A 15,072-nucleotide genomic window follows, 5' to 3' on the forward strand; every position below is an offset into this window, starting at 1 on the left:
GGTAATAGTCTATGTGATCCTGGTTTCCTGATGTTGTATTTGGGGCACCTGATGACTGGAGGAATGTCACCTTCAAGTCAAGTCAAAACATTATGATCAAGTTCTTCTCTCACCTGACCTTGTCCATCTCCCCCCACTCCTTGGTGGGCATGCTCTTTTGTTCTAAGGACACTGCATTGCTTACTGTCCTCCTCCTTTATTTTGCTGTTTCATGCCTCTGTCTGCTTATGCTGTTCCCTGTGTGTAGCTTTTTCACCCTGCCTGGCAAACTGCTATTACTCCTTCTAATCTCATTGCAAGCATCATCTCTCCTCTGGGAAGTTTCTTATTCCTTCAGGCAAACTAAGGTTTCCTTTCCTTTGTCCTTCCACAGGACCTCTCAACTATATAAATTTAGTGACTGGACTTTGATGGTTTCTAAACCTTCTTCTGAATTGGGAACTCCTTCAAGTCAGAGAAAGTTTGATTTATCACTTGATCTTAGGACCCAGCTGAGCCAAGCAGATGTTCAGAGAATTTACTGAATGAGTGAGCCTGCTCACAGACAGATTCCCAGCAGAACAGAATGGGATTCTGGCTCAGAAGCCTCTTGGGGACCTTGCACAGTCATGTCAAAATGACAAATACACATCAGTTAACAAGTTTCTAGCTGCCCATCTAGGACTTGGCCTTTGTTCCTTTGCCACCAGATGGAAATTTCTGATTTCCAGTGTGTGTTTAGGGGTGTGTGTGTAAACACATATATAAGTACATATACACATATAATATATATATGTATTATGTGTGTGGAGAGAAAGTAAAAGAAGTGGGGAGGGAGGGGAGGGAGGAGGGGAGAAAAAAATGGGAAGGAATTTTAACACATTTTCTCTAACAAAACAGTTCATCTTACATGACTGACTCGGAGACATGCACATGAAACACAAACATGCAACGCTAGAATGACAACACAACACCGAAATATATGAGGAGGAAACATGAGAAGCATTTCTAACACTACACACTCCCAAACTTCTTTAGAAAGGACCAAGCATAGCAAAACGATATCCTACCTGTTCATTTTGCCCCTCTTCTTTGCTCTTATTCTCCAAAGCTAGACAACATAGACTATAGGGCACAGAGCAGCAGAGAAGCAATAGCTAACACTTACTGAGTGCTCAATATGTCCTGGGCACAGATGGGAAAGAATGTTCATTAATTTTCATAAACTCCCTATGAGTGCTCCCTGTGTACGTCAAGAGGGAAAGCACAGGGGCTTCACGCCTTTTCCCTAGGCCACCATGTGTGTCCAGGAGATTGTACCCGAGTCTAGAAAAGGACACTTTCTAGAGGAGCGGGGAACCACACACTGCAGACCCTAGATACAGACAAACAGGTAGACCCAGGAAGGTCTAAAAAGAGGATGAAGGAGGCTGAGGACACCCGCTCCCCACCGTCATGGCCCAGGAGCCTACGTCAGTGCCCTGGTCTCATTAGAAGAGGGCCCCTCATTAGAAGGCCAGGTCAGAGTGTATAGGCATATGGTGTTCAAAAAGAAATGCAAATGGGAAGCAAGGTTCTAGTTCCACATACAGGTAGGTTTATGGCCAATGCAGAGTTGTGAAGACCATTTCTCAACTATCTCAGAATAATAACCAACTTTCCTCCCTTAGCATTTTCCTACTTGAAAATACAAGTGCAAATCTGAGTAAGCAACTCTGAGATCTCCCATATTCCTGCTCCCTCTGGCCAACTTCCCCCATCCAGCACACCTGTCTGTGCACTCTCTGGTGCCCGGCAATGAGGGGCTGCTATGAAATCTGCATGAACAAAGGTGTTTCCTAAGCTCATAGACCTCTGCACCTTCCTCTTCCCGAGCAGTCTGGTATCCTACTCCTCCTGGTGCCTTTCTGCTCTTCTTCTCGATACCTCTGGAGACAGCACTCCATCCCTCACCATCATCTTTCCATTGGGGCTGGCTGTAGGCAGCCATCCTCAGAGGCATCACCAGTCTCCTTTAAAATGGATCCTTACCTTGGGGAATCTTTCTTTGTATACATGATTCATCATTATTATTTCACTGTCAAAGGAAACTGGGGACCGTCCAGGACTAAATAAGAAAGAAACAATTGTGTTACTTTAGTGTCATGGAACTTCTGAGAAAAAAGATGGTCATCCCCAGAACCCTGCCCTCCCACTATCCCCAATACCCACACACTCCCACCTTAATGATTGCCGAGTTCTAGAGCCTTCCTTAATCCTGAAGTTGCTAGTATACCTTGTTCAGCTAAAAATGATACCATCTGGAGCTAGACTACCTTCCTGTAAGAAGACTGGCTTTTACAAGACCTCTGCCAGGGCCTGAAAAGCCCTGCAAAGAAGGAGACCAATCCTGAGTCTACTGGTGGCTTTCCTAGGGTGACCTCCCCCAGAACAGGACTCTCTGGGTCTTCTTCACTTTGGCCAGTGAAATCAGGTATACCCAGCATGTTCTAGGAATCAAATAAAACCACACCACCACCAAAACAACCAGAGGAAGACAGCGTATACCTATATCTTCTTCCAAACAAGCTGCAGCCAATAGGGCTAACAATGGCTCTGACCTGGGGGATGAATGAGGACAATCCAGTCTACAGCGAATTACAGGCCTGGGTCACCTAAATCTTCCCCTTTGGCCCATGTGTGGTTACATCCCCTTAAAGGATTTCAAAGGTAGAGGCACTCAATTGAATGGATATTTGGGTAGTGCCCAGTTTGGTGCCCCTGGCATGTGATCCAAGCTGTGCTAGGTTCAACATTGTTCCTTTATGCCTTTTTTCCCTGAAGTGGGCCATGGTCTGCCTGCTGTATTGGTGCACATAACCAAGTATTTTCACCAGTTACTGCCATGATATTTTGAATTTAATTTAAAAAGGTTCGCTGCTTGCATCTATGGACGCTTATGGCGTACAAATGGTTAAGAGTAACACAGCAGGTATTTCCCTGAGACGCTATAGTCCTCTCAATCTCAAATGGCCTAAAAGGTACCCTTTACTCTGTGTGGATTGTGGAGAGCACCAAGTTTCTGGTGTTTCTCTGTGTGAGATAAAGAAAGGCACTGGGATCTACACGCCACATTCACTAATTTCTATTTTTGATCTTTTGCACTACAGTCCTAGCCAACCGCACCAATCCCTGAACTTGAAACAGTCTGTGGTCTGGCTCAGCTCACTCACTAATGCTCAAGTGCCACTATTACCTGCTCGGACTCTTCCTGGGAGGCACTGCTCCTCTGGGCCCCACCCTGAACACGTTAGCCAATCTGTTATTTCCCAGAGACCTTGGGAAGCTGAGCTCAGTCATTAAAGTTATGTTTATTTTCACACAATACAATATACAAATGATGTATTATAGAATTGTATACTTAAAACCTACATAATTTCATTAACTGTCACCGCAATAAATTTAATAGAAATTTTTGAAAAGCCATGCTCATTTTAATTTACACCTTTTCCTTAACCTGGAATTTTGAGAAGAGCCACTTAATCTAAGGAATTCACAGAGAAGTCAGCTGTTAAGGTTTAGTTTGATGAGCTTAGGTCATCCAGGGAAATGAGATAGAGTCAGACGAACTTTTAACTCTGCTTCTGAAGTGGGCTTCTTCCCTGAGTCAGCCACAGTGTCTTCAGCACAGTGTTTTCTCAGCTGGCTTAGCTCATAAACCACGATCTCTGGGATCTACATCCAGGTTACCATCAGAATGGACAGCACTCTCCTCTTACTGAACGGACTCTAAAGTATATTTCTACTGCTACTTTTAAAGGGAGTAAAAGGTGGACCACTTGGTAGCATCATCAGGTACCTCATGGGGTGGTGAACTGAGCTGTAGCCAAAGCCAAAAAAGCTTGAGCTTCACTTCACATTGGTCTGTGAATGTGCTAAACCAGGGGTTGACAAACTCTGGTCCAAAGACCAATTCTGGCCCACTGCCTGTTTTTGTAAACAAAGTTTTCATAATGTCCGAGGATAAGTTCATACTATGAAAGCAGATTCAAATAGCTGCCATACAGATTGTATGGCCTGCAAAGCCTAAATGATTTACTCTCTTGCCCTTCATAGAATAAGGTTGCTGGCTCCTATGCTGGGCAAACTAGCTGAGCTCCATAGGTTCTGGGACTCAGTGAGTAGAGCACCCCTCACCTGAGGCTGCGAGAACGGGGCCGCATGGCTGGGGACTGCCTTCCTTCCTCATCTGGTACACTCTCCGTGCTGAAATGCTTCGTCAAAAAATGTAGCTCATCGGCTGTAGGCTGGAAAGGCAACTGGTGCAGCTTTTCCTGCGAGGAGCATGATGACTAGAGGGAAAGATTAAAAAACAGCATTAAAGACATGTCCAGGAACGAAGAAGAACTGAAAAAGGTCAGGGACTTCCCAGTCAATGTAAACCCAAAGTCAATCCAAAGTAAGCCTTCTTTCCATTGCTCCCTTCAGCCTCCACTGTTCATGATCCCAATCATCTCAACCCCTTCAGGTCCTCAGTCCTGAGAAAGCTAAGACATTAGGGTGCTTCCCAAGCCTTGCAGATTTGAACCTAGATGATCATGTGACATGCACTGTAACTACCTAGAGGGCCTCTTTAGGTGGCAAAGGCAGATTCTTCTGTCCTGGCCAGTGTGGCTTGTTGATTGCACCAAAAGGCTGCTGGTTGGCCATAAATTGATGTTTCTCTCTCTGTCTCTCTGTCTCTCCCTTCTTCTCTCTCTAAAAATCAATTTTAAAAATATCTTAGGTAGACAGGAAGAGATTAACCAAAGAACTTATTACATATATGCCTCACTAGTGGACACAGACAATAGTGTGGTGAAGGCATGGGGTGGGGCAGGGGCTGGGAGGAGAGGGGTTAAGTGGGGAGAAATTGGGGGACATCTGTAATACTGTCAATAATAAAAAATAAAATTAGAAAAGCAGAAAGAAACTTTTTTTTTTAAAGCAGATTATTCTGCATGGAACCTTTGCCCTCAATGAAGCTTTTGGCTAGTTGGAATGGCAAGTAAAATAATAAATCATGTCTTTCTGGCTTAGGAAATTTGTATGTCCAGGCTAAAAATGATATCCCCTTAAGTTTTCTTCCCACAATCTTGGGAGAGCCCTTGGAATGGTTCAGCAATGTTATCCAGAGGACAATTGGCTTTGCTGAGGCTGTGTAGGCTGTGCCCAGACTCTAGGGCAGTGATGGCGAACTTTTTGAGCTCGGAGTGTCAGCATTTTGAAAAACCCTAACTTAACTCTGGTGCCGTGTCACATATAGAAATTTTTTGATATTTGTAATCATAGTAAAACAAAGACTTATATTTTTGATATTTATTTTATATATTTAAATGCCACTTAACAAAGAAAAATCAACCAAAAAAATGAGTTTGCGTGTCATAGGTTCGCCATCACTGCTCTAGGGATACCAGAAGGCAAAAAATATCCATCAGGGGAGAAAATGACTTTTAGGTCTAGGTTACTTTTAGATTTCTAAAAGATTAGACTTGACCTGAAAACAAGTAAGAATTCTAAACACTGGCCCTGGTCAGTGTGGCTGGAGCATTGTCCTGTACACCAAAAGGTGGCAGGTTTGATTCCCATCAGGGCGCATTTGGGAGGCAACCAGCCAATCAATGTTTCTCTCTCCTCTCTCTTCCTCCCTTTCTCTAAAAAAAATAAAAATAAAAAAGAATTCTAAACATTGCCCAATGACTGAGACTACAAACAAGAGCCCATTGTCAATGACAATAGACCACTGAGAGAGGGAGCTGCTACCCTAAGCATTCTACAGATGGAGCCATTGCACTTTAGTCCCAGGATCAGTGAACTCCCCCTTTAACTGACAAGACTGGCTAAGAGACCAGGCAAGTCTAACACCACTGGCTCAATTTCTGTTCTCCAACTGATAGAGGATCTTGGGTTGAAATATCTAAATACATTTAGAGTAAAAACCACAGAGAACTCTGCAAGCCTCAATACCAAGTGAGAAATCAGATTTTTTGGGGTGCACTGTGAGAACGGGGCCACATGACTAGGGACTGCCTTCCCTCCTCATCTGGTACTCTCTGTGATAAAATGCCTCCTCAAAAAGGGCAGCTTTTGACAGTGAACACTTCTCTCATGGAATGAGTTAAAGGTCTCCACAGGGTTCTGTCTTGGCCAGATTTTTATAAATTATTTGGATAGAAATTGCAAAGAGTATCCTCACCCAACTGCAGCTAACATGAAGCAAAACTGGTAAAGTATCCCAATAAAATAAGCTAGAGCAATGTGTTTAGTTTATTAAAATTTATTGAACAGAATATATACATATTTAATATATATGACTCTTAACTTGGGTCTAAAAAACACCTGCTTGAGTAAAAGATTATGGGGGAAAGGGTATTTAATAAGGAAAGATCTGAAGCTTAACAGATGCCAAGAGACCAATGAGATCTTTGGATTAATTTAAGAATAATATTGACATCAAGGGAGGAAATGATACTCCTTTTACCTACTTGGGATTCATGAATATAGACAAACTGAGAAGACCTGAAGAATGGTGGAAGACATGGGGAAAGGGTCATCCAGTCTGTGGCCTAAAATAATTACTATTGGGCCCTTTACAAAAAAAAGTTTGCCAACCCTGCCATCCTGGCTTCAATTAAGAGTTGCTTAATGAGAAAGACTCATTTTAGGATCAATTGTGCATAGTAGCAATTAGGACATTTGGGGTGTTTTAGGTTAAAACCGTCTCTAAAAGAAATATAATTAGAAATGTTAGAGAAGGACCCAGCTTTTTGTTGAAACACATCAAATTTAAATATCAAGTAACAATTATCCTTTCCTTCTTTTTTGAAAGGAAAAGGTGAAAAAGGAGGAGGAGGGTCTACCAGGCCTTGGGACCACTAAGGGGTTACCTGCTCTTAGTTGCAGACCTAGAAATAAAGTGGGGAGGACAGGGGAACCGTGCTTAGGAGCCCCACTGCCTAGCCTCATTAGCAAAGCAAAACTCCATCCTCAAGCCCTTCTCTGATTCCACCAGGAATAACTGATGCCCAGAGAGCATGCTGGCTAATTCTTTCCAAATGTATTTTTATTTTTAAATGGATCTGGCTATGGCTATAAAGGGCCAGTGGCCCTCTGCCCCACTCAGCCTCATCCCTGAGCAGCTTCTTTGTGTTTGGCTTTGGAGGAAAAGTTGAGAACTGCTTTGCAACGCTGTAGGGACAGACAGCCATAACCAGTAGGGAAGTATTACCTAAGGGTGAAGGAGGTACGGCCACAAATTTGGCTACTTACTGAGACAGTAGAACTAGGAGTGTTGGTTCCATAGCCTGAAGAAGGTAAAGAGGCCAAAGACCAGCGCCGTCCATCAGTCCTATGTAAGAAAATACTATTAGGCAGTTTCTACAGGACCCTACGCTGAGCCTAGGACTTGACTGTCTTTCCATCAGCATTGTCTTCGGCAGTCGGTCCACTTCCCTTGTCTCAAAACAGCACTGCTTAGTCCAGTATATGCTTTCATGTCTCTCTCTTACATGGGCCAATTGTGTGTTTCCCGCTGCAAAGACGGACATCTCTACTAAAAAGAGTTAATGTCTTTGATTAATCTGATAACAGATGAGAACATCTGTTATGCAATACTGTCATTTTGGAACAAAAATCCTTAAACTCTCAACTTATTCACTTTTAGAGAAGCAATGACAGGACACCAGCTAAAGGCATCATCACAAGGAGAGAAATGCCACTGAAATGCAGTTATTTTCTCTTTTGAAGGCTCCATGTGAAGGCCTCTTTGGTCTTCCCCAGGCCACTGGGTTGACAACCAGAAAGAAGTGGACTACTATCTGGGTCTCAGTATGAATCAATCAATGGCTAAGTGTTAAAGGCTACCTAGGATCAGTGGGACTCGCAAAACCAGTCTTTGAGAATGTTTGCCAAAGAGTGACAGTAACTTATGAATCAGGAGTGAGGTGGCATAGCCTTGGCTATACATGTGGTTTTGGGGGCAGGCTTCCTGCTGCTCTTGGGAGGATGCACCCTTACGCTCTCATCATAGAGAACCAGTTATGTGTTTTGCTGTAAAAAAAAAAAAAAAAAAAAAAAAAAAAATGTCAAGCAGGTATCTGGCCTACAGCTTCTATAACAAGAAAAAATGATTCTTTCCTGGACTGTGGATGTGCTACAACACAAGTGTTCTTTCTTGTGGAGCCTGGAGTGTATAGTCTGCTCTGGTTGAAGTGGAAGAAAAACTTCTTTGCTGCTATCCACAGAAACTTAGGACATTAGCAATGGAGGGCTGTTAGAAGTTAAGTTCAATAACCTCAATCTTCAAAGAAAACACTAAGACCCAGATATCTGGGTAATTTGTTCCAGGCCTCACAGTTAAGGGAGAGGAAGGAAAAAGGAATCAATATTGCTAGGGCTTCTTTTGCAGCCCTCCTCCCCATCCCCACCAATACCTAGCAGCCTTTTCTATTATGTTCTTTAAGGGAACAGCCCAGGGTTCCATGCCACATGCACATGACTCAAACTTCATGCCACCCAGACAGCAAGCTCTGCTGGAACCTAGTCTCTGAGGCAGGAGGCTGCTCAAATATGATGTTCTTTCTGACCTCCTTGTTGGATCCTGGAAGCTCTCCATAAGAAAGCAAGTCAATTCCAGGAAAACTGAGCTCAGCAAAGATGGGACTAGTCTAACTTAGGGAGGGATTTCCCAAACCCTTGTCAAATATACTTTTTCACAGGTGACTTTCCTCCTTTAGTTAGAAATAGAAACCAATTGCATGGCAACCATTTTTCTATAAACTGAAGAGAAGGGACCACCAGAGTCAGAAAGAAATGTCACTAAAGGATGTCTTCATTTCCTCTGCCTGGTCATTTCACTGAATGACTGAGGAAAGTTGTGGGAATGAGGGTGACTTGTCTCCAGGCTCAGAAGTTTTAAACTATTGAGTAATTTCTGCCTCCAAGCATATGACCTCTGAGCCTTGGTTCCAGCAGGTAGAAGGGGTTCTGTTAGGGCCCCCTCTGCTAGTTATGAAAGGCCAAATGTGTCTACCCAGAGAAGACTCATCACACCAGTTCTCACCAAGCACAAAACCATTTTGTCTGGCCATGCAAAGCAGTTTCCCAGCCCCTCGCCCCATCACGTCCGCTATTACCTGTCTGCTCTGTGGCCATGACTGTAGTGAAAAGACATACATTATAGTGAGAATCAAAGGAAACCAGAAAGACTGATCTGTTAGGCTCCTGGCATTTGGTTGAACTTGGCAAAGGCCAAACTTCTTTTTAGAAACTTGTGTAGTTTGAAGTAAAATTGTAGGACTGACAGGTCTATCCTTAGCATGTCATTACTAGTAAATCTGTTTTTGTGTATGTGATATTCCAAACTAATGTGATCCTATAAGACTCAAGCCTGACCTCAGTACTTTGGGAAACATAATTCGTAAGTACTTTGTTTGGCAGGGTTGAAATCCTCCTCTCCACTCCCACCAATACTATGTTCTATAAGGGGATAGCCCAGGGTTCCATGTTCCATGCATATGCCTCAAACTTCATGCCACCTAGCACAGACCTGTTTAAATCTCAGGGTATTGTAATACCATCACCCAAAGCCCAGGGAATGAAACTGATACAAGGGCACCAATGGAACATGCTATCTACCTGCCTGGAATGGTCTACAACCTGCGTCATCATTCCCAACATGGCAGGCTCTTTCTTACCCTTCAGGTCTTAGCTTACAAGTCAATCCTCCAGAGAGGCATCACATGACCACCCCATATAGGTTCTCTAGCCCCATTCCTTCCTATACTTTCATGCAGCATCATATTCTTTAACTTCATGGTACTTGTCACAATCTTTAACTATGTATTAGTCTGCTTGTTTGTTATTTACCACTCACTCAATCAATAAGCACTGAGTGAGTGCTCATTATATTCTAGGAGACACAGTTTTCAACATATTAAGGTATCACCATTAAAGGTACTTTGGTTCTGATTGAGGGGAAATAAAAAACAATCAAATAAGAAAATATCAGGCCGTAACCAGTTTGGCTCAGTGGATAGAGCGTCGGCCTGCGGACTGAAGGGTCCCAGGTTCGATTCTGGTCAAGGGCATGTACCTTGGTTGCGGGCACATCCCCAGTAGGGGGTGTGAAGGAGGCAGCTGATCGATGTTTCTCTCTCATCGATGTTTCTAACTCTCTATCCCTCTTCCATCCTCTCTGCAAAAAATCAATAAAATCTATTTAAGAAAAAAAAGAAAAGAAAATATCAGGTATTAGAAAGTATTAGCTTGAAAATGGATGATTTGATGGAGAATGACTGACGATTGGGGCTCCTTCATATTTTATGGTTAGGAAAGGCCTCTGCTGACATTTAAGATGAAAAATGAAAGACAAAAATGAGCTAATTAGGTGAAGATCTGAGGAAACAGCATTCCTTATGAAGGGAACAACAACTACACAGACTCTACAAAGTCTACTAAGTTTCAAGAAAGTAGGGATTATGTCTATTTTGCTACCACTATATAACTAAGTACCTAACATAGTACCTGGGCATACTAGGTGCTCAGTAAATATTTACTGAATAAATGGGAAATGACTCAATGCCACGTATAGAGATCAGTCACAGGCCTTGTTGTCCCAGCTCATACCTAATCTGAGGCTACAGTTCACACACAGTCAAGGCAGGAAGGTTGGGATAAGTAAGACTTTTCATCTGGGCTGGAAAAACAAATGCACCAATACAACATATTCCTATATTGTTTAGTGTTCCTACTTAGATCCTTGGTTAACTAATTAGAAGTGACACAGGGTAGGAGAGATGAGTCCTTGAGACAAACTCAGATATTATTTGTTCAGAATAAGGCAACAGGGTCAGAAGGGACACCCTTATCAGCCATCAAACTTCTCCCAACCTTCTATGTCCTTTCAGCTATACAGAATCCTAAAGAGGGAGAGAATGGATTGATTGCTTTTGGGTTGTCATTTGAATAGTGAGTTAATACTATTTCAAGTAATCTGCTCTTTTTTTAATTATCTCTTTAAAAAGTAGTCTAAGTATAAAATTTTGAGTCAAGCTGTATATATCATTCTCTATTCATTAAATCTATTTAGCACACATGGCTATTTTTCCAAATCTGGAGCCATGATTTTCTGGAGGTCTTAATGCCAGAGACTGATTCTAACCAAGAATATTTTTAAAATAAAAAATAAAATCAAAGAACATGAATTTTGCCAAGAAATAATTTTAGAAAATGTTCTGGCCCAGCCAATGTGGCTCAGTGGTTGAGTGTCTACCTATACCCAGGTTTCGGGCTCAATCCCCAATAGGGGATGCGCAGGAGGCAGCCAATCAGTGATTCTCATCACTGATATTTCTCTCTCTCTCCCTTCCTCTCTGAAATCAATATATATATATTTTTAAAAGAAAATGTTCTGAAAAGTAAATTATTTATACATGGAGCCTTGGTATGTGGTGGGGGCGAACTCATTCAGTCAGCTTTGTATTTCTCCAGAGGCCAGGTGGTACTCTGGCAATTGGCTGAGCTGTCAGGATTGCTATCATGTGCCAGAGATAAATTTATATCACTTTCAGAGACTTAAAATGTGAGGAGGAATATAAGGATGGCTCCACAATGCACCAAATCTTTCTAAATTAATGTGAAGACCTGGTAGTCACTTTATCCCCAAGGAAAAAGAGACTGGAACTGGCTGAGTTAGAGGAGTAAAAATATACCTCTGGGTCCTCCTGGGAAAACAGCCCATTTTCTTTCTCATTGGTCATGCTAGGAATAGCTCTCAATTGAGAGTATAATGTTTTGGAACACAACTTCAGGAAATCAGGGACTTGTGCTTAGAATTATAAAAATAAATTCATCCCTAATATCTACTTGCCAATTCAAACATTCAAATGCAAATACCTAGAGCATATAGAAAACAAAACATGAACCTGGGTGAGAAAAGCAAGGAAAGAATTTTGGTGGTTGGTAGCCAAAGGTAACACACTTGGAAGGAAGAAGCTGACGTTAACCGACATTCGTGCAAGTTCCACACATGCTAAACACACAGGAGGTTTTCTATCAACTTACCTACGGGCAGGAACAAAGGAAAAGTGAGCAGGTGCATTTGGAGAGAAATTCCGGGGACTGTCCAAAGGACTGTTACCTGTAGATGGGGGAAGGAAAAGAAACAATTTGTGAAGTTTACTTCTGAGGAGGGCCGAGAAAACCTTTAAGGAAGATATCTTCCCCTCACGTTGGCAATTAGCACATATGGTTATTTTTTCAGGCCCACCATCAGTTTAATGATTCTCTCTTTGTAAGTGTGGCAGCCCAGAGGTTTCTCTCTCTTGTTCCCAAGTTGCCTTTAAACATCTGTCTCCCAGACATTCATTCAAGATCCAGCAGCAACTTGTCAATTTCCTGCCCTCCTAGAAACACCTCAGGTTCCAATATGCCTAGATGAATTAACTCAACTTTCCAAAGGCTTGAAGAATTCATTGAATATAGATGGAATGGCCAAATGTTCAAACATTTCTCAAAGGGCAACAGACTCTTGGTCCCAAAGTCTCTTGTACTTATATCCCTGCATACTGCATCTAAGAGGCTAACCCAGAAATAAGTGTGCTTAAGAGATGTGTGTGCTTAAGAACAGAAGTTCTCAGGCAGTGTTCTTTAAAATAGTCCATACACAAGGCCCCCAAGTCTATAAAACATGTCCAACCTCCTCATGGTGTAGGAATTAGCCCCATCTCTTTATCAGTTTTCACATGTCCCCTGTCACTTGCTAACTTACAGCTCAGAAGCTTTGAACAAAACTGTGTGCTTATCTTTGCCTTAGTGACAACAGTTCTCGAACTTAAGCCTGCCATACTCCTCAGGTCTAACTTTCAGCTGGGGGCTGGTTATTAGGAGTCCCTAGCTGGCAGAAGCTATCAATGTGTTTCTATCTAAAAGGCCATGTCAAAGTAAGCATCATACTCCATGATGTGCTGGCCACTCAGCCAATCCCTGTCTGCCTTCTCACTGCTAAGTTCACCTCTGTGAACCAACATCGGCTATGAGACGCTGCAGCTACCCGAGGGCCTGGTTGTCCAGCGGGCCTTGGCTTTTTCTGCAACAGTTTGTTTCCTGCATAGAGCATGGATGTTCCCAGGTGCCACAAAGCTGCCCAATTGTTTCCCATTATCTCCATCCAACAGGGTCTGGTAGCACTTGTTTTTCTGTATGATCCAGGAAAAGCCAGCCTCTCAAACAATGCCCAACAATCTTATGCAGCAACTCTGTATCAATTATATAAAGGTGCTCTTTTAGGGAGAACTAATTTGGAAGAGGCACTTTCAGCTTTCACACATCCCCTTGACTGGGGTCCTCAGAGCAAAACCTTTGAAGCAGATCGGCTCTCAACCTAGTACCAATTCTGGTTTTCCATGTTATGAATATAGGCCTTTGTCCTATGATCTAGTCCAGCCATGGGCAAACTACGGCCCGCGGGCCGGATCCGGCCTGTTTGAAATGAATAAAACTAAAAAAAAAAAAAGACCATACCCTTTTATGTAATGATGTTTACTTTGAATTTATATTAGTTCACACAAACACTCCATCCATGCTTTTGTTCCGGCCCTCCGGTCCAGTTTAAGAACCCATTGTGGTCCTCGAGTCAAAAAGTTTGCCCACCCCTGGGTTAGAGGGTAGAATATAAAGAATCTTCCAGGTGCTCAAATAAAGCTGGTATTCATAGAACATACATATGTAACATGTAATTAACACTAACAGAAAAATAGCTGCAAAAAAAATACACAGAACATCAATAAGCTGTGAGACAACTTCAAGCAGCCTAATAATCCTTAAAAAAGAAGAGAGTGGGAAATACAGAAAACATACTTGAAGAAATAAGGGCTGACAATTTTCCAAATTTAACAGATAAACAAACTATAAACCTACATATCCAAGATTATCCAAGAATCCTAAGCATAAGAAAGAGGGGAAAAAATGATGCCGAAGCACATTATATTCACCCGGCTGGTGTGGCTCAGTGGTTAAGTGTCGAACTATGAACCAGAAACTCATGGTTTGATTCCCAGCCAGGGCACATGCCTGGGTTGCAGGCTCTATCCCCAGTCAGGGCATGTGTGGGAGGCAACCAATGTATCTCTTTCTCACACTGATGTTTCTCTCTCTCTCTCCCTCTTCTCTCTCTCTAAAAAAAAAAAAAAAAAAATCGATTAAAATTTAAGAAAAAAAAGTGGCTAAATGCTCCAAAGAACCATATATACGCTGTCTACAAGAGATCCACCTCTGAACGAAAGATACACACAGGCTAAAAATAAAGGGCTAGAAAAAGATCTCATGCAAATAGAAATGTTTAAAAAGCTGGGGTAGCAATATTTATATCTGACTAAATATTATTTAAAACAAAGGCTATTGTAAGAGACAAAGAAGAACACTGCACAATGATAAAGGAAGAAATCCAAGAGGATATACTAGGTGTACCAGTTAATAATGCGGATTTTTTTCAATAGATGTAGTTACACATATGTTGATATATATGCGATATGATATGTATGCTATTTTGTTGTATTGACAGCAAGCTTCAAAACTTCATGTCAAATGTGCTGAAGGTGTTAACATCACAGATATTTTTACGCTTAAAAATGTTGAATGTCATGCCAAAAAAAAGAGAGCATTTGCGGGAAGTTTTAATTCATTACTTTATTTTGAAGAAAAGTGCTGCTGAAAGTTATCATAGTCCTGGCTTGTTTGGCTCAGTGGATGGAGCGTTGGCCTGTGGACTGAAGGGAGCCGGGTTCGGTTCTGGTCGGGGGCGCGTGCCCAGGTTGTGGGTTTGATCCCCAGTGGGGGACGTGCCGGAGGCAGCCGGTCAATGATTCTCTCTCATCGTTGATGTTTCTGTCTCTCTGTCCCTCTCTCTTCCTCTTTGAAATCAATGGAAGCATATTAAAAAAAAAAAAGAAAGTTATCATATACTTTGGGAAGCTTATGGTGAACATGCTCCATCTCAAGATACTTGTGAACGCTGGTTTAAACTCTTTAAAAGTGATGATTTCGATGTGAAAGACAAAGAACATCCAGGTCAACTGA

At 42.2% G+C, this 15,072-nt stretch overlaps 1 protein-coding gene across 6 annotated transcripts in view; it reads right to left on the reverse strand.

Annotated features, from left to right (window-relative positions):
• MAST2 (microtubule associated serine/threonine kinase 2) overlaps positions 1-15,072 on the reverse strand; it is a 77,467-nt gene that overhangs the window by 22,780 nt on the left and 39,615 nt on the right. For 4 of the 6 annotated variants that reach the window (XM_005868670.2, XM_014541617.1, XM_005868667.2 and 1 more), the window contains exons 4-8: positions 12,061-12,136; positions 9,132-9,152; positions 7,267-7,345; positions 4,156-4,310; positions 2,011-2,086 (exon numbers count right to left, since the gene is read on the reverse strand). In XM_005868670.2, the coding sequence (XP_005868732.1) occupies positions 2,011-2,086; positions 4,156-4,310; positions 7,267-7,345; positions 9,132-9,152; positions 12,061-12,136 (407 nt within the window). The remainder of the gene's footprint in view (positions 1-2,010; positions 2,087-4,155; positions 4,311-7,266; positions 7,346-9,131; positions 9,153-12,060; positions 12,137-15,072) is intronic. The other 2 variants (XM_005868669.2, XM_005868668.2) reach the window with 1 other exon arrangement.

Source organism: Myotis brandtii, unplaced genomic scaffold, assembly GCF_000412655.1.
Source record: "Myotis brandtii unplaced genomic scaffold, ASM41265v1 scaffold274, whole genome shotgun sequence".
Classification (NCBI taxonomy): Eukaryota; Metazoa; Chordata; class Mammalia; order Chiroptera; family Vespertilionidae; genus Myotis; species Myotis brandtii.